The sequence below is a fragment of the Elgaria multicarinata genome, chromosome 5 (assembly GCF_023053635.1).
Source record: "Elgaria multicarinata webbii isolate HBS135686 ecotype San Diego chromosome 5, rElgMul1.1.pri, whole genome shotgun sequence".
NCBI lineage: Eukaryota > Metazoa > Chordata > Lepidosauria > Squamata > Anguidae > Elgaria > Elgaria multicarinata.
Genome location: NC_086175.1, coordinates 134485044 through 134504982, shown reverse-complemented (window position 1 = coordinate 134504982; position 19939 = coordinate 134485044). Strand labels below are relative to the sequence as shown.

The 19939-nt window shown below is 43.0% G+C and overlaps 1 protein-coding gene across 2 annotated transcripts in view; it reads right to left on the bottom strand.

Annotated features, from left to right (window-relative positions):
- The window catches only part of FCHSD2 (FCH and double SH3 domains 2), a 169564-nt gene that overhangs the window by 39108 nt on the left and 110517 nt on the right, over window positions 1–19939 (bottom strand). For both annotated transcript variants that reach the window (XM_063127236.1, XM_063127237.1), the window contains 2 exons: window positions 9667–9783; window positions 7045–7149 (listed from right to left, as the gene is read on the bottom strand). In XM_063127236.1, coding sequence (XP_062983306.1) covers window positions 7045–7149; window positions 9667–9783 — 222 coding nt within the window. The remainder of the gene's footprint in view (window positions 1–7044; window positions 7150–9666; window positions 9784–19939) is intronic.

Below are 19939 nucleotides of genomic sequence, written 5' to 3'. Positions count from 1 at the left end.
TTTAGGAGTCTTTGGTGAGGGACTTTATCAAAAGCCTTTTGGAAGTCCAAGTAAACAATGTCCACCAGATCACCCCTGTTGTCATGTTTGTTGACACTCTCAAATAATTCTAGATTAGTGAGACAGGACTTGCCTTTGCGGAAGCAGGACATACCCTTCTATATGCTTACTAATCTTGTCTTTAATAATGCTTTCAACCAATTTTCCTGGAATGGATGTCAAGCTAACTGGCCTGTAACACTAACAGTTACTTTGACATTTTCATGTAGTAAGAGAAGAATGAACTCTGTTTGTTCTTCTATACCACAGGATTGCTAGCATAAACAAAACTTTGAACATTTGGGGACAAAGATACCCCCTCTGGCTCATCCTAGTCTACCTCTCCACTTTCAATTCATCCAAAGCTACATTTAATTTAGCCTACAAGAAAATGGACCTCCTCTGCTCCATTCCTCAAACTCTTGATTTAGCACACTATTTTTCAACTTCTGGTCTTCAGGGAGCCCTTTTTACTGCGCACCTTTCATGGGATTCTTGCACATTGCAGAGGATTCCGCTATCTGTTCTCAGGCCCACACTCCAGTCATCTGGCAGTGCTTGTTGGACAAATTTTGCTCTGCAGAATTTGTCCAACACTGCAGGGAAAGATCAGTCATGGAAGAAGGGCCATAGTTCAGTGGTAGAGCACCTGCTTTGCAGGCAAAAGATCCCAGGTTCAATCACTGGCATCTGCAGCCAGAGCTGCCATAAATCTATTTAAAATCCTACAGAGTCACTGCCAGTTGGGACAGGCAATGCTAAGCTAGGTGGCCTGATCTGGTATAAGGCACCTTCCTATGTTCCTATGTCACAGAGACGTACAGAGAACCTTGTCTGCCATTAATTGCCTTATCACTGCTTAAACCCCTGATAAACTTCTGTGGAAATCCAAAATGATAAGGAACACAATATTAAAACCTAATGCTAAAACCCAGCTGATTTAAGTTGTTAGGATACAATATTCCAACATCTGAAACATCACAAATATGAAATGTGGACCTGTTACAGCAGCACCAAAGGGAGATATTTGATGGCAAATATTTAGAAAAGGGAAAATACTCTCCCAAAACTGAAAAGACTCCGTGATGTTATAAGTTGCAAAGTTACAAAAACAACTTCTGCAAGCAAGATCAGGATACAACACAAAGCAGAGGTGTTAATTTTCCTGAAGTTATCTTTTTAAAAACATTAACTGTCTTCCAACTCTAAGGGGTTTATTAGAATGTATGGATAACCACAAGAATGCCAGGTGTATGCTGCAAAATGTAAGCTCATGTGTAACCAGCACACAGTTTAACTGTCGTTCTGCTCTAAGGGGTTTCTTAGAACATAAGGATAACCACAAGATTGCCAGGTGTATGTAAGCTTATGTGTAACCAAAATGTAAGTATTACTTTTTAAAAACAAAACAAAAACAAAACCAGATTGCTAGCAAGACTGTACCAGTTGGTTTTGCATCAATGTTATAGTGAATATCCAAAATTTAGTGAAAGTCAACATCCAAATCCAAATATTAAGAGTCATCAAATTTTGGAATGTACTGTAACGTCAACACAGCCAACTCAGTTAGCCTGATGTTACCTCTGAGCTTCAGACGGAGAGAAACTTTCATAGAGTAAAAACAGTTTTTCTGACGAGACGGCTTTTGAAAGATGAATCACAGTCAAAACAGCAGTAATATGCACCTGGCTAACATTTCCGAAAACAAAAACCAATCAGTCTTACATTGTCCAAGACACTTCGGGGGATTCACAAAGCACCATCTTAGATCTTAAGTTTCTTTCAGGCTAAATCCCATGCACATTTACCTGAGAGTAAGCACTGTGGGACTTACTTCCAAGTAAATATATGTAGGATTACTCTGTCAGTGACTTTTTTGCATGCTAAAAATACTACCGTATTTCTTCGATTGTAAGACGCCATCGATTGTACCACCAACAGAAAAAACACCCTAAGAAACACCCGTGATTCTAAGACGCACCCCATTTTTAGAGATGTTTATATGGGGGAAAAAGTGCGTCTTAGAATCGAAGAAATAGGGTATATCAAAGTCAGAAAAAGAACCCTTTCCTCTAGAGAACTCAATGCTTCTTTCATGGATGGGCAAACTGGTGCCCTCCAGCTGTTTTAGACTAAAACTCCCATATCCCTAGTTATGCTAATGGAGGCAATGGGAACTGCAGTCCAAAACAGCTGGAACGCACCAAGTTGCCCACCCCTGCCTTAGAGACTCATGGCAAGTATGTTAACCAAATCAGGATGTGATTCATATCCCTTCTGTCAGAAGGCTAAAAGAAGAGCCTTCGTAGTGATGGCCACAAGTTTGTGAAATAATCTTCCTTGATGCATGAGGTTGCAGCACTTCGGCAGCCTGTAGGCAAGATTACAAACTGTTCTTATTTTGGTTGGCTTTCGTCCTGTGAGCATTTAACGGCTATTAGCTGAGATACAAGTCAGTGGATGCTGTCACCTTTCCCCCCCTTCAGTATGTTATTGTACGTTTTCATTGTTCTAAAAATAATGAATTGTTTTTGTCCAGTGTAAGCCAGTTTGATCATGTGGAAAAACAGTCTATACATGTTTTAAATAAAAAAACACAAACATGAAGTCTACTTAACTTACAGGAGCAGAACTTCCTGACTGTTAGAGCAGTACGACAATGGAACCAATTGCCGAGGGAGGTTGTGGCCTCTCCCACCCTAGAGGCCTTCAAGAGGCAGCTGGACAAGCATCTGTCAGGTATTCTTTAAGGTGGATTCCTACATGGAGCAGGGGGTTGGACTCGATGGCCTTGTAGGCCCCTTCCAACTCTATTATTCCATGATAGCAGTGAACAGATAAATGCATGCTTCTGAGCTTCTTGTGTGCGGTCTCCAGTATTTGAGGCAGTAAGCCTGTGTGTACCAGTTGCTGGGGAACATGGGTGGGAGGGTGCTGTTGCACCATGTCCTGCTTGTTCATCCCTGGCCGATGGCTGGTTGGCCACTGTGTGAACAGAGTGCCGGACTAGATGGACCCTCGGTCTGATCCAGCATCAGGGCACTTCTGATGTTCTTATGAAGCAGTAAGGCTGCGCTGAATATTTTTAAATGCAGCTTTCATAAAGGCAAAAGTATTATGGTAACAGTGAAGTCTGACATCTAATTTTAGGCATGTACGTCTCTGAACATAATTTATTGGTAACATGACTCAGTTTAACATTCCTATGAGAGGATTTACTAGAAGAAAAATAACATCTGAAAATATTATTCTTTTAAATCTAAAATTTAGCTATATATTTGCATAAGCACTGTATTATAGGAAGCAAAATACTTGAGAGAAAACAGGCTTTCATTATATTTTTTGAGCAATATATGCAGATGGATGAGGGCATTATGCAAAGAAAAAAGAAGAAGCTTACTCTTAAATACTACTCTGTTTTGCAAGTTGTAGTGGACTTTTGCAATTTTACAGTAATTTCCATGTACAAATATTTACCTGTTCCACATGTTAGCAGGCAAGTCCAGACAGCTTTGGTAAAAACCCTTTTATTAGAACACAAAGAAGGTTTTTCCAGCAAGCTGTATTTTTAGCTTCATAAACAGGAGGCAAACTGCCAAAATTCAAACAATGGGGCAACAAAAAACAGGCTGCCCTAGAAACCACAATCAGTGTAACAAAAGAGAAAAACTAATAATGTATCGAACAGAGGCACGGTGAATGCTCACAACCAATTTGTAACGGTCTGGTTCACAAGACTGAACAGCCCACCATGGCTTACGTAAGCCATGGTGGGGTGCAGCACATGCAGGCATCCATTTTGAATATTCAATTCCTGGTCGCAAGTTGTTATGTCATGCAAACCTGGGGGCCATGGGTCATGCGAGGGTTGAACAACAAACCATGGGTTACATGAGGGTTATTCAAGCCTTGCATAACCAACGGATCCTGGTTCACACGACACAAGAAACTGTGGGTGGGTATTGAATATTCAAAATGGCTGCCTGCCCATCTACAATGCAGCCCACTGTGGCTTATTTAAACCATAGCGGGCTGTTTGCATAACCCTCACATAACTCACTGACCCTGGATTCGTATGACATAATAAGCTGTGGTTGGGCGTTGAATATACAAATCTAACACTGCAACTCACTGTGTCTTATTTAAGCCATGGTGGACTGCTTGCATAACCCTCGGACCCCAGATTTGCATGGCATGACAAGTCGTAGTTGGGTGTTTAATATACAAATCCTACCCAGCACTCATGTAGCTTGGGGACAAACGTCAAGGCAGGGCTTTATGCCCTATTTGTGAGCTTCCTGGGAGCATCAAACTGGAGTCTCTTGGAAAGAAGATGTGGAACTAGACAGATTTTTGTTCTAACTCAGCAGGACTCTTCTTTTGTTCTTACTAAGAAATAGACACACACATACACATCTGATGCTTTCACACTTGTCCCACACAGCCGTTTTCTGCATGACAGAAGCAGGTGTCTTGTTTGTTGAAAGTGTGATCTCATTTTCATACTGATTTCCTTATTTTCTCCCCAAAATAGCCAGGGTTAAGTTTAGATTCTTTCACCATTACTATGTGCTGAGAACCATATAAAATGTGAAAAGGAAGCAGCAAAATTAAACTAATGCTAAATGTCTAAAATATAGGCAAATGCATTGAGATTTGACAATTATGGCACATGCAAAGCATGGCAAAGGATCAATTTGCAAAAGAGCATTGTTTTTGATAAAACATAGGCCTGATTCAGATGAACTTGGGCTGTGTGTGTGGCTGGGATGGTGTAGAATCAACACTTGCATTTAATAATTTTATAGGCCTATTCCAAATAGCATGGCTATTTCACAGATACCATGTACATTAATAACCTTTCGAATTTGGGCCTATGTAGATGGGATGTTTTGAATGAGGGACCTATGCAAATGTTGTGGCTATGCATGTTTACTGGTCCTACAAGCAGGACAGAAAAAAATGGGTGGATAGGTCACATATGATCCTACCTCCCTACTGTGTGCAGACTCTCGATTTGTTCAAGCCAGGTCAAACTCATGGCCTAATGTAGAATAAAAACTCCCAACCTGGAATTTAAAATGGACTCAAGTGTTCAGGCTTGATCTGGTGATCCATTTTTCACTGCCATCTAATGAACACAAAAATGCTCATTTAAGGTTCTTTATTTAGACTGCTGCTTCTTTAAGGGAAAAAATGTAGACGTACCAATGACTTGTGCATTCATTTTTTGACTTCTGGTCCAAAGAGGTAAACTTGTGTATTTCTCCTGCAGTGAAATGCACAAGTTTTACTCCCACCCGGTTGCTCAATAGCATATTACTTAACAAAATGAAAATCAATAATTAAAAATTCAAGACTAAGTACAAAGTGAGCAAAAACGTGGCTCACTTATTTCACCAGTTCCAAAGGCAAGGCAAAATAAAAACGTCTCCGCTTCCCTAATGAACCTTGGAAGAGTCTGACACAGGATAGGAATTCTTTAGGGTAGACTTGACACCACCACGAAGGAGGACTTGTTATAGGCAGTCAATGAGTGTACTTCCCAAAGAGATGAAATATACAGTAGGCCCTGAACAGATGATCTCCGCATTTGTAATGCTCACGAGGCAGAGGGGTTTCTGCTGGTCCTATGGCCCCAGACCATTTAGAGCTTACATTTAAAACCAGCAGCATGAATTGAGCTTTGGAACTAATCAAAAGCCAGTGCAAATAGCAAGTATAGGAGTTACGTCTTCCCTTTGCGCAGCCCTGGTTAACAAACAGATATTTGCACTGCACTAGGTGCTACTTCCAAACAATCTTGAAAGGCAGAGGGTTTAAAGCAAATTACAGTAGTCTAGCTGGATGTTTAATATTGTGTGATGATCTCCTTGCTGGCACTTCAGATGTAACTGATAAAATGCATTTCTAGCCATGGCCTCACTCTGCACATCCACAAACCTGGGCAAATCCAGGAGCACACACAAGCTGCATGCCTGATCCTTCAAGTAACAGGAAATGCCTACACATGTTCAACTATGCATGCTTTACAGGTAACATATATAATTATTTTGAAACAACATCCATTGAAGGCCTTCTGTTGATGGTGGTTGAATGATCTCATCACACAAAGGCAGAGAGAACTTAAAGAGAAGCACCACAGACAAAGCTGCTGGCTCGTATCAAATGTGGCAAATTTCTTTCGTTACAAACATCAGAGGAGGGCAACCAGGATGATCAGGGGTCTGGAAACAAAGCCCTACGAAGAGAGACTGAAAGAACTGGGCATGTTTAGCCTGGAGAAGAGAAGATTGAGGGGAGACATGAGAGCACTCTTCAAAACCTTAAAAGGTTGTCACACAGAGGAGGGCCAGGATCTCTTCTCGATCCTCCCAGGGTGCAGGACACGGAATAACGGGCTCAAGTTACAGGAAGCCAGATTCCAGCTGGACATCAGGAAAAACTTCCTGACTGTTAGAGCAGTATGACAATGGAACCAGTTACCTAGGGAGGTTGTGGGCTCTCCCACACTGGAGGCCTTCAAGAGGCAGCTGGACAACCATCTGTCAGGGAGGCTTTAGGGTGGATTCCTGCATTGAGCAGGGGGTTGGACTCGATGGCCTTGTAGGCCCCTTCCAACTCTGCTATTCTATGAATCTATCATTCTATGATTCCCTCATGCAGTGTTAAGGAGATCAAACATTTGATCTTTGAGAAACTGCCTTTTAAAGTGCTGGAACAGTAAGACAGACACAGATGGTGCAGATACAACATTGCCTCCCTGCTAACAGTGGTTTGCAAATCAGGAGCCAGGCTTGGGAACTGCATGCTCCTTCCCACTCAATTCCCCCCTCACAAAACTAACTAACTAACAACAACAACAACAACAACAATAATAAAAACCTTTTGCCCTCTAACTCTGTAGGTCTCAACATGTACCACTGAGGGAAGATGACTGAGGAGCTGCTGTAATCTCTGCTACTGTCCTAAAGAAAGATAATGCTGGAACTGTATTCCACTCACCTCAGCTTTGCGGATGTTCTCTCTGGCTTCATCGATCTTCTGTTCCAGTTCTACTCGGCTCTGTTCAGACACCACAGGGCCGTGGCATTCTAATTCCTCAAGAGTCTGCCATAAAAATGAAAGAGGGGAAACATCTGGTATGTTTATAAAGTACTGCTTATAATCGAACTGTTCCACAACAATACTCCGGTCCCTTGGGCAGAAGTCCCTTCAAATACAGACATCAGCAGATAAATCATAATTTCAGTCAGACAGAAAAGATGGGGATACCTCACTCTTAGTAGCTGCCTCTTATTTAGCAGACTTATGCCTACTGTCATCCTGTTCACTTTACAGATCTATCTTCAAATCCAAGGCTGTTACCATGGGTTTACATTCCAGTCCTCTCATTTCATGGTTGCATATGGCAAAAGTGACCCTGCCAATATTGCACCTACCAGAGCTTGTACTGGATACAAGCTCCACCTACTGAAAAAGCAGGCACTTGTTCTGAATTTTGGACATTTAAAGTGGTTGTGCAGTTGACAGGCTTGGAAAGTAAAGGGTTTCATCAATGGGGTACTTAAATGCCCCCCCAAATTTCTGGATTAATCAATTATATGTTTTGACATACATTGTCTGGCTTGCAGAAAAATGAACCCTGCAGACTTAATTGTTTTTAAAAAGTGTGTGCGTGCATGTATACGTAACACACAGAGATAATTTTGAGTCTAAAGAGAAATGAGATTTGTACTGGTGTAGCTCCAAAACTAAAGAAAGACTTCCTCGTTACTTTAGTTACTGCTTTTTTTCTATTTAAAAAGAGAATACTTGGAGCCGTAGAAGTTTAGGGGTAAACGGAGGCCCTGTTCAGAAGACACCTTAAACCACAGCTTTAACTCTGGTGCTTAAGACTTTTTGGCATAAGCGCTGTGGTTAAAGGTGTCTTCTGAACAGGGCCAGAGCACCTGAAAAAAAAAAGAAAAAAGAAAAAAATGTGTCCATTCATGCCAGGAATGATTGCAGGAGAAGGACTGAACAGACAAATCTAATTTTGGGTGCTTTTTAAAAACAAAACATCAATAAAATGACACTGCAGCAAAGGGTGGCAGCAAAGGGCTAATACACAGGAAAGATACCTCTCTGACAAAGGTAATTTTTTAAAAACCATGACCAATATGACTAAAAACGATCACGGGGTAAAACCGATTTAAAACATTTTGCACACTAGGTTAGTGATTTATTGACACCCTAACTGTGTTCAGACGGTCAGAGGGGGAAACAAAGTAGTACGGGGTTTTGCCCCTGCCCCCACGCATGCCAGTTGCACTACCGGCATTTCCATAGTTACCCGCACCACATCGTGGATTGTTGTGTCATCTGAACCCGGCAAGCGGCACAGAGAAGCTAACGTCTCACTCACCCAACTCCTGCCGTACTGTGGGTTTGGAAAACATGGCAATCCATGCTGGTCACATGACCAGCACATACAGGGGAAATAACCCATACTGCGTTGTTTCTCCCACTGATCGTCCGAATCTGGTCACTGGCTACGCTTGGAGGAAATGCTAAACCCAGGCTCGCATTCTCCTTCCCTCCCCTGGCATGGCTATGAAGAGGAGCTCAGAAGCTTCTGTTTTAAATTAAGCATAGTTTAACCTGTCATCCAAACACCGTATTGCAGTTAATCTTAACTATGGTTTGTTGACGTAAATCACCTTCATAACTATGGTCTGGTTAGTTCATTTCAAACAAACCATAAATAAAGTTAATCAGAGTTTGTTGAAATCAGATGACATGCCAAGCTGTGGTTAATTCAAAATGAAGTCAAGATTTCTGAATTCCTCCTTGTGGCCTTGTTGGAGGGGAGAGCATGCAAACCCAGACTTGCTCTCACAACACTAAAACCATGGTTTACCTTCACATCTGAACCAGCCCACTGATAGAGAACCTTCTCAATGCAAATAAGGCTAAACTCACAGAGTGGGCTTTTTTCTTTTGCCGTAGAAACTGGCTGGGTTCCCACGTCACGCTAAGCCACCCTGTGAATAAGCCAGGGTGGGTTGGTTTCTCACAGAACAACCCATGATACACTTGATGATCAAGCTTGCGTGGCTTGTTTTCCATCTCCTTCCCCCTCAATTCTCCAGGCAGCACAAGCATGTATCTCAAGCACCTTTTCGGGAGAATCTGTCTTGACTCCTTGTCCTGGCCCCTCCAACTAGAACTTGTTTTTTTGAAAAGGTGTGTGTGAGGGAGGGAGGGATTCTTTGGATTTTGTTCAATATATTTAGATGCTATGTCTATGATGCAGGAAACATGTAGAGGAGAGGTTTTGTTTCTGTTCTTTGAACTTTGCTCTTTTTCCAGTCATATCACAACCCGCTTTTAAAACTCTTGTTTAAATATTGGCTTACAATGCAAAGGCTGCATGGAATAGAGCTTCAAGAAGAATAGAAACCCTGCTGCATGTACTCAATCCTCTACGTGAGTTAACCAGAGGTCTGCTGGGATTCCAGCCCTGAAGATTTCAGGACAGGTAGACGAAGGCCACCTGTCATAGCCTGACTACATATGGTAAGCAACCGGAAGAAATGAAGCATCTCTTCTTTGTTGCCAGTATTGTATTGATTTTCAACCCACCCGTTGACTGTGAATGATGTTTTTGTGCTCCCGTGCCACACGTGTGGCCCATTTTCGGGCCTCCTTGTTCAGACTGTGCTCTTCTGTTGTCCCAGTCTCAGATTCCAGTTGGCGACTCTGAAACACACACATACAAAGGAAGGAGAAAGTGAATGGGTGTATTTTCTTGGACCCGATTCCTCCCCACCCACAACCTGCTCGTTACGAAGCCACCTGACACATTCTCTTCTAAGTGACCTGAACAGCTTTTGCAAAAGGGCTTTTCCTGGTTTCTGGTTAGATGAAATTTGGCATAACAAGACAATTTCAAACAGAAAAAGCCCTGCTGTTTGACCATGAGCAATATGACTGGGGTGCCTGGAAATTTGAAACCAGAGCAATTTGCTCTTTACTTCTTTTCAAAAGCAAAATACTTCATATTTTTTAAAAGTGGCTGCACAGTTGAACATGGATTCTCTTTAACACAAAGAGTTTTGTGGCACGTTAAAGATGAACCAATTTCTGAAGCAGAAGAAAAGAACACAGAACAGATAAAATGCCTCAGGCAAACAGGCAATTTGGGGTGGTGATAATACTTAAGAGATGTAAACTATATTTTACAAAAAGTCTCTGTTTTATAACCATCCACAGATTGGTGAACATATGGAAGACAAAAAGCGGTATGGTTTAACAGAGAACTATGTTACTTACCAAACTAATCCATGCATTTACCAAGAAAGGCATTATTCCCCCAACCCATGCCATGATGAGTAGCAGCAACCGACAAGCACATGCAATGGTCTGTTTGCGTGTAGCGCATTACAAAATGGTTTGCGCATCATGATCCCAATCAGAAGAACTGACTCAGTGGGAATGGCCCTACGATGAGACAACTATGTCTTGTGAATAAATATTAAAGCTACAGCAGGGATATTTTGGGGGCCTGCATGATAAAGGATATGTATTCAACCCCAGGCTCCTGCCTGTCAGATAAATGGAAAAGTCTTCGTCAGAAATATGAAAGTAAGAGCTTTTTGTTTCATTTACTTACTTATTTACTTATTTATTTAGAATATTTATATACTGCTCCCCATTGAAAAATTTCAGAGCGGTGTACAAGATAAAATGAAAATAAAAACAGAATAAAACAGTTAAAACAAAATTTAAAAGAAGCAAAAACAGATTCAAGGCTGCATATTAAGGAAAGGCTTCTTGGAATAAAGATGTTTTCAGGAGGCGCCGAAAGCAGTACAAGGTTGGCACCTGCCTGACCTCCAGAGGCAGGGAGTTCCCCAGGAGGGGGGCCACCACGCTGAAGGCTCTTCCCCTGGTGGATTCCAATCGGAGGATGGATCTAGGTGGAACCACCAGGAGCAGGCCCTCGGATGACCTCAGTGACCGGGCAGGTTGGTAAGGGAGAAGGCGTTCTCTCAGGTATCCTGGTCCCAAGTTGTTTAGGGCTTTGTATACAAGTACAAGAACCTTAAACTTGGCCCAGTAGCAAATAGGCAGCCAGTGCAGTTCCCTCAGCAGAGGAGTTACATGCTGGAAAGCTCCAGACAACAGCCGAGCTGCAGCATTCTGCACTAGCTCCAGCTTCCGGAGCAGCTTCAAGGGCAGCCCCACATGGAGTGCGTTGCAGTAATCCAATCTTGAGGTTACCAATGCCTGTACCACTGTGGCCAAGCTATACCTGTCCAGGAGAGGCTGTAGTTGGCGAACCAACCAAAGATGGTAAAAGGCACTCCGAGCTGTGGCGGCTACTTGAGCCTCCAATGACAGAAATGGGTCTAAGAGTACCCCCAAACTACGAACCTGTTCTTTCAGAGGCAGTGCAACCCCATCCAGAACAGGCCATGAGCCTGTCTCCCGGACTCGGGAACCACTCACCCACAGGGCTTCCGCCTTGCCAAGATTCAGTCTCAGTTTATTGGCCCTCATCCAGCCCATTACTGAGTCTAGGCATTGGTCCAGGACCTGCACAGCCTCACCTGATTCAGTTGTCACAGGGAGATAGAGCTGTGTGTCATCAGCATATTGATGGCATTTAGCTCCAAATCCCCAAATGACCGCTCCCAATGGCTTCATATAGATGTTAAATAACATTGGGGACAAGATGGTGCCCTGCAGCACTCCATAGCTCAATTGCCAAGAGGCCGAGGACTGATCACCCAATGGTACTCTCTGAAAACGACCCCGTAGGTAAGACCGGAACCACTGTAACACAGTGCCTCCAATGCCCATCCTACAGAGTCCATCCAGGAGGATACTATGGTCGATGGTATCAAAAGCCGCCGAGAGATCGAGCAGGATTAACAGGGTTGCATTCTCCCTGTCCCTCTCTCGATAAAGGTCATCCATCAGGGCGACCAAGGCTGATTCAGTCCCGTAACCAGATCGGAACCCAGACTGGAATGGGTCTAGATAATCAGTATCCTCCAAGAGTGCCTGCAGTTGCTCTGCCACAACCCTCTCAAGTACTTTCCCTAAAAAAGGAGTGTTTGCAACTGGGTGGTAGTTGCCTAATACCATCAGGTCCAGGGTGGGCTTCTTCAGGAGCGGTCGCACTACTGCCTCCTGGACAGCAGGGACCACTCCTTCCTGGAGGGAAGCATTTATCACCCCCTGGACCCACCCAGTCAGATCCCCTCGGCTTGCTTTTATAAGCCAGGAGGGACAGGGATCGAGAGGGCAATGGTTGGTCGCATTGCTGCAAGCACCTTGTCCACATCATCAGGCCGCAATAACTGGAACTGATCCCACAAAATCGGGCAGATGGTGGCATAGGACACCTCAACTGGAACTGCACTAACAACAATGTCAAGCTCGCTGTGGAGAGAAGCGATCTTGTCCTCAAAGTGTGATGCAAAAAGGTCACAGAGGGTCCTCGACGGGGCTAGGGCCCCATTTGCTGGGGAGGATGTTAGCAGCCCCCGGACCACCCGGAAGAGCTCTGCTGGACGGCTACTCGAGGACGCAATGGAGGCATGTTGAAATGTTCTGCTGTAATGTGTCTTGACAGCTTTGAGTGCATTTTATTGTTCTGATGTCTGCCACAATCAGATGCAACAGAGAATTTGGCTTATCTTAGAAATAAAACCTAAATTGCCAGAAGGGTAGCAGTTAAGTTTGCTGTACCAAAACAAAAAGGATACTGTTGACTAGCTGATTTGTAATAAACTGGTTACTGAAATGGAGTATGACTGCATCTCAGTCTAATTCTTTCTACTGGTATCAGATTTTGCCAGAACATGTTATTTCGATCAACTGCTTGCTTACACAGGTGGCTCCCGGATGCCGCCACTGCACGCTGCCTGCGCCCCTCTGGTTTGGCGCTCTAGGCGACTGCCTCATTCGCCTAGTGGTAGCGCCGGCCCTGCACATCCCCATGTACCATAAGGAACATTTCCCTGTGTCTAGGGCAACCTTGGTTGGGCTAACCCTTGATGTGATCCACCTTCCTTGTTTGCTAGGAACAACATTTTTCTCCCTTAGCAAATATCCTGTTTAACATAGGACTCAAGGTCTGCCCCACTGTGGCCTGATAGACACAAGAATTTGAACAGTTCTTGAAATCCCCCCCTTTTGAGGGGCATATAGGTTCCGGCCCTACTCACTAGATTCCAGCAGGGATGTGTGTTTGCAGAAATAGTGCCAGTGTTTATTACTGGATTTCAACTCCAACTTCAACTCATTCCAAGAAGAGGAAAACAACCCCCTCACACACCATTTTGGCCTGAAAGGACAAACAGGAGTCCAAAAAGCTGCACTAATTATAGATTCACTTTCTGCTTCAGGACTCCCAGCTTGGTTTACAGTGAAAGTGCTGTGAGGTGCATAAAAACAAACAAACAAACCCCGGCTTTTAAAACTCTGGCTCACCTACATAAAAAACACAATGCCTCTTTGTAGCATTCTAAAAGTGGGCGGAATAACTGTGTCTCAAAAGAGGAGGTGGGGGCGCGGAGAGTCACGGGCTTGCGTCACACCACTGGAAGGCATGCCAAAATGGATAGAGCTCAGTTATGATATATAATGGAATCCTTCAGTGATAAGAAAAGCCAGAAATTCTGTCTGGAGCACTAAGTAGAAGCCTAAACTGGGGAACATAACATCAGAACTGGGATCTCCAATGAGATTGTTAGTGATATCTTCTGACAGAGGTTAGCTAAGTTACTGGACAAAAGTATCAAACAGATTAGTACTGATAAATAAATAAATAAATAAATAAATAACGCTGATTCTCAAATTAATTAGTTCAGAGAAATACGGATGACAGCCTAGTACTCAAGCAGTAAATGAACTGTTGTACACTTTGTGTTGTACACTTCAGACAAAAAAAGCTTACCTGCCAATCAAAAAGTAATATCTCAGGAAGAAGGGCTCTAGCTTAGCCATTTTCCTGACATGCTACTTGTTATACGCAGGGATATTTTTTGGTATGCATTCCAACACCTGGGCATCCATGTGCAGTCTGAAGTGATAAAACCTAGACATGGATGTGCTCCTTTGCTGTATGTGAGAAACAGCCGTGAGCTATTATTTGGAGCAGGGGTCCCCAACTTGGCACCTATGGGGGCGTCCAAGGGCACCAGCCAAGCTGTCCACTCCCTGTCCCCTTCCAGCCAGACATCTTAAAATTCAACTGGGTAGGTCTGCTGGAAGAGATCAGACTTTATAGCTTTTTTAAATTCAGAAAGACTGTTAAGTCGGCGAATCTCTCCCGTAGGCCATTCCACAGTTTGGAAGTGGCAGAAGAGAAGGTCCTCTGGGTAATGATTGTCAGCTTAGCTTTCACTGACTGAAGCACGTTCTCCCCAGAGGACCTGAGTGTGCGGGGCAGATTGTACAGGAGAAGGCTATCCCGCAAGTAACCTGGACCCAAACCATGTAGGACTTTAAAGGCAATAACCAACACTTTATACTTTTCCTGGAAACTATCCCCTTTGCCTTAGTATTTCCTCTTCCCTCCCAGTCTCTAGCCTGGATATTCCCCCACCCCTGTTTTGACTAGCCAGGCCCCCACAACAGCCATTACGTGACTAGCCACATCTACCATGGGAACTATTCCGCGATGGTATCCACAGAAATTTCTCAAACTCCCAAATGTGCCTGTGGGTTCAAAAAGTTTGTGCACCCCTGATTTACAGCCTCTAGATTCTGTTCACCAATATATTACAGGTAGCGGAGCTGCCTCACAGGAACGCAGGAAGATTGGGTGAAAATGTATTAATGCAATAATGCAGGATACAACCTGAAGTGTTGGGATGCAACCTTGAAGCATTATTCACAAGAAAGCTCAATTGCACCCCTATTTTCTCATAAGTAGGAACCTAAGAAGTGCCACACTGGATCAGACCGAGGGTCCATCTAGTTCAGCACTCAGTTCACACAGTAGCCAACCAGTGGCCGACCAGGGACCAACAAAGCAGGACAAGTTCCAACAGCACCCTTCCACCCATGTTCCCCAGCAACTGGTGCACACAGGCTTACTGCCTTGGAACGGCTCACAGACTAAAAAAACACATGTTGGGCTGTAATGGAAAAAATCAGCTGATCATTGTAAAAGCAACAACATAAAACTCCCAACAGAAACAAGCATTTACTGCATGCCAGTCACTGCACAGCATACAACAAAACATCTCAGCCATTGCTTTGGACAAGCATGTTGCGAGGCTTCTATGCAGTTTACCACCGCAAGACCCACATGATGATCAAACTGTTGACAGGGGGAGAGAATATGCATGATTTACGGTTCACAGACTTCTGCCTTTTAAAAAGACACAGTTGAATTCACCGCCCTGCATGTTCTCTTTCTCAGTTTGAATCTGAATTTTTCATGGCTTAGATTTTTAGCTCTTGGACACTCCCGGTATCCTTTTTACTTAAACTCCTGTAAAAGACACTGTGGGATAATGTATTCTTCTGTGAACAGCACACACACACAGAGAAAACTTGCACAAAGACTCCCAACAATTCCTCGTTCTGTGTAGACAAGCCAACTATCACAGCAGCTGTGTTAGAATCTAGCTCTTCTCCCATGCAATGCGCTGATGTTTAAATAGAAGTAGAAGAAAGATTCTTGTTAAAGCATCCCCAGTGCTGAGGCCGGGGGAGTGGGGGGAAGAGAAGCATCTTTGAAAGAGTCTTGGCACATATCTACAGACTCCTTGATTGTCTGAGAATGACAGCAACAACAACAAAAAACCCTCTTTGTAAATGAGGGTGTTCACAGGCCTATTGGTCCCACAGAATGAAGGGACTCATGTCCTCATACAAATACCCAGCTTTGCTAATAAGAGTATTTTTGTTGCGTCTTATCTATTCACCACCTTCCCAGGAGTTCCGTGAAACCTAAAAAAGAAGTATGGATAGAAGAATGGACCTGACTTTAGAGTTATACTTTTCATTTACTGCAGTATTTTTAAAAGGTTTTCGACTAGTAATCTTCAACTATTTAATATACCCGGAATCTGTATTGAACCCCAAACTGACACACATCTAAATTTTTATTGTATAGTTTTGTCTTTTTCCTTGCATATTTCATTCAGGTGTTATTGGGTGTGTGTGTGTGTGTGTTTTAAAAAAACTCCTTATGCTTCTTCCTCCTTGTGTTAAAAAAACCCATTTATATAAATGGTGTGGCTGACATTTGCATGACCCACATTTAGGTCAGGATGTGAACCAGTTTAGGATCCCAACCTTCCAGTTCAAGATCAATGGTGTAGGAAAACCTTAAGCTGCATCACCCACCATCTGTGTCAAGCCATTTCTCTGTGATGGTTCACAGCGGTCATGATCCAGAGTAGTATGGAATGACAATGGAACCAGTGACCTAGGGAGGTGGTGGGCTCTCCCACACTAGACGCCTTCAAGAGGCAGCTGCACAACCATCTGTCAGGGATGCTTTTTAGGCCCCTTCCAACTCTACTACTCTGTTTCTAGTACATGCCTAATTCCAAATATCGTTTTTCTGGGTTTGGTAGCACTCCAATCTGTTCCAACAAATATTGTAGGATCTGAACATTCCAGACAGATAAGGAAACAGATTTGTGTCAACAACCTCAAGCATGATTTACAATTTAGCCTCAATTTCCCCATGTTATAATAGCCTTGGGGTCTGGGCCAGGCCTCCTTGGATGCCTAAGGCTTAGGTAAAATACAAAGCACTCTCTGTGCTAGTCACTGGTTTCTTACCTGGACCATGTGAGAGATGCCAAGGGGCTACCTCACCAGTTCCCTGGTGAATACTACACAACCAAACGGGAAAGATCCTCTGCAAAGCAGGCAAGCATGCCTCAGAGTGATTTAAAACTTGATGTTGTGCGGACTTTATACTGTTAGTTTTACCCTACCCTGTGCCTGCTTACCCTACCCTGTGCCTGTTGGCATTCTCTTCCCCTCCTTATTGTTTTACTATGATTTTATTAGATTGTAAGCCTATGCGGCAGGGCCTTGCTATTTACTGTTTTACTCTGTACAGCACCATGTACATTGATGGTGCTATATAAATAAATAAATAAATAAATAAATAAATAATAATAATAATGAGCTTTCTGCCATTGGTACTGTACTCAGGATAGAACAAAAGGGTGCTCACTCTGCCGTGTGTGTGTGTGTGTGTGTGTGTGTGTGTGTATATATATATATATATATATATATATATATATATATATATATATATTGCAACAGGCATGTGCCAGCAGAGGGTAGGGCACAAGGGCCACCCATCAAATCTCCAGAACCTTCCCCTATTCAGGCACAAGGGGAAACTGCACGGTGACACAAAGGAGAATTTTTCAGATGACGTCTACTAACCTAAATGAGCTAGGGGAAGAGGAAAGCTTCCTCCTAAAAATCCCCATCTAAAAGAGATACTTCCATTTATTACCTACTGAACTGAATGATTGTATTTTTACTGTCAACACAATTTACAAGAAAGGAAATGGCTACTGCAGAACACTCCACGCTTCTATTTCTAAAACAAGACAAAAAGATCAGACTGGGGGATGCATCTATTTCAAGAGAATTTTGGATTCTAAAACATACAAGTAGGTAATAATTATGGCCAGGATCCAAAGAGCTAATTTAGATGAGCCCAACGTCATGAAGGTGTCCAATACCCTATTTATTTATTTATTCATTTCATTTCATTTCATTTCTATACCGCCCAATAGCCGAAGCTCTCTGGGAGGTTCACAAAAATTAAAACCATGAAGAGCATAATAAACAACCAACAATTTTTACTCAATTTTTACTAGTTAGCATAGCAGACCCCACCCCGTTTCAAACATAAGTTGCTTTTGAAAGTCTTCTCAGTTTCAAAAGTGGATTAACTAAGGGTTAATGTGGAATTGTTCAAGAAACGCAAGCCCAAAGCTCCCTTAGGCATGTTGAACTCCAGCCACTGTTCTTCGGATTCTGTGAACACGAAAGGCCCTCAAACGTCCACCTGCAGCCGAAGTGCTACCAACTAGAATTCTACCACACCAGTAGGGCTATTTAGGCATTTGCTTGCAACATGATTGCAGTCAAAGTGGGGACAGGACATGCAATTGTGGGAGCATGTTTGTCCAAATAATGCTTACAAGGCCCTAAGTAGACTGTCGTGCTCAATGTGCAAAAGTCTCAAAGGTAGCTGGGTGTGGCGGGATGCTTGGGGTGTGTGGAGCGAGCGTGTGTGCTTGCACATGTCCCGTCCCTACTTTCGCCTTATGTGCGATGCAGCTCAACACCTGAACAGAGCCACCTCATTCTGCATACTGGGTGGAATGGCTCAGGTTTCGGCATCCTGAGTGAGTTTTGCAATACCCTGGAGTCAACTCCCGTAAGAAGATGATTGAATATTACAGGCAGCAAATTGGCCAAAAAAACAAAACAAGACAAAAAAACAGGAAAGAAGTGCTTCAAAAAGCTTGTTGAAGCGATTTGGAGCTATTATCTTGGCAACAGATTTGGTTGTTTATTGCATTTTCTCACAGGATCACATGCTGCTTAAGGAAGTGGCCTCAATTTCCAACCAGGAAACATAATGAGCTAGTGAATTTCCTCCTATATTTTGCCATGTGCTTGCAAATATGCTTATCCATGCATTACTGGGCTTAACAGATTTTCTGTACCTTGCAGTTTTGGGGGACTTCTGATTAAGTTCACCCTGTCCCCTAACTGCTTAATTTAGGATCTGCAGTATTAGCTTCTAGTCAATTTGCTTTTTAATGAAATCTGATTAAATCTCCCCCACCCCACGGTTGCTATGTTCATGCCACTCTCTGAGTCTCTGAAGCTTTATTATTGTGTTGGTACTCCATGGGTACCAGTTAGCGGTCTTTGCATTTAGGATTCTCCACTGCCCCACGCCTTTCTCTTGTGTCTTTTCTGCATATATGTTTACCTGATTCTAGCCTCTTTGCTCCTCATTGTCATTCATGTTTCTGCTCCTTTCTGTAACTTGTTAAGTCTCCAACCCCACCCCACCCCACTTCATGCCTCAAGACAAAACTTCTTCTAACTCACAAAACCCTGCTTTGTTTCTCTTGGCTTGTGTGTGTGTGTGTGTGTGTGTGTGTGTGTGTGAGTGATCTGATTTGTACCCTTTACCACAGTATTCTAAATGTCTATTGATCTTCTGTTCTGCAACTAAGCAAAGTACAATAGTTTTTTTTAAACAAACGACAACAACACACTGTTCCATAACCAGTAATTTCTGTGTTCATTGCAGGCTCTGAATTTTTTACTCAGTCCCACAGCTACACAAATGCTGTAAAAATAATGTGGCCTTTTGAAAGAACACAGATATGCAATAAAGTCATAATATAGAATACGGTTATCCCTGGATTTAGCTCTGTGGGAGGTGACAAAAAAATCCAGCAAGTCAAGAATGGTTGTATATTGAAATCTCACTCCTTTGCTTGCTGCTCTACCATGAATGGATCAGAAGCAGCATATAAGAAAACCTACTAGCTGCAGGATAGAGCCACGTGCTTTTGATTCCCCCCACAAATCATATGCACTCATCAATAGCTGAATATGATTTACTCTGGTAGGTTGTAGGCACAGAGCCAATGAAGATTTTCATCCTGGCTTCATAAAACCTCCCAATAGATACTTCGCTTTTCATTTCCATCTTGAAATTATGCTTAATTATTCTGAACAGAAAAAATGACGTAATTCAACTTTTAAAACAACAACAACCCAAGGACAGCTGTACTGGTCTATGAGGGAAAAAACCCTCAAGATCCTCAGTTGGGCAATATTTTCATTAGGTCCAACCAATGTGGAGCTTTGGTTGGCCCTA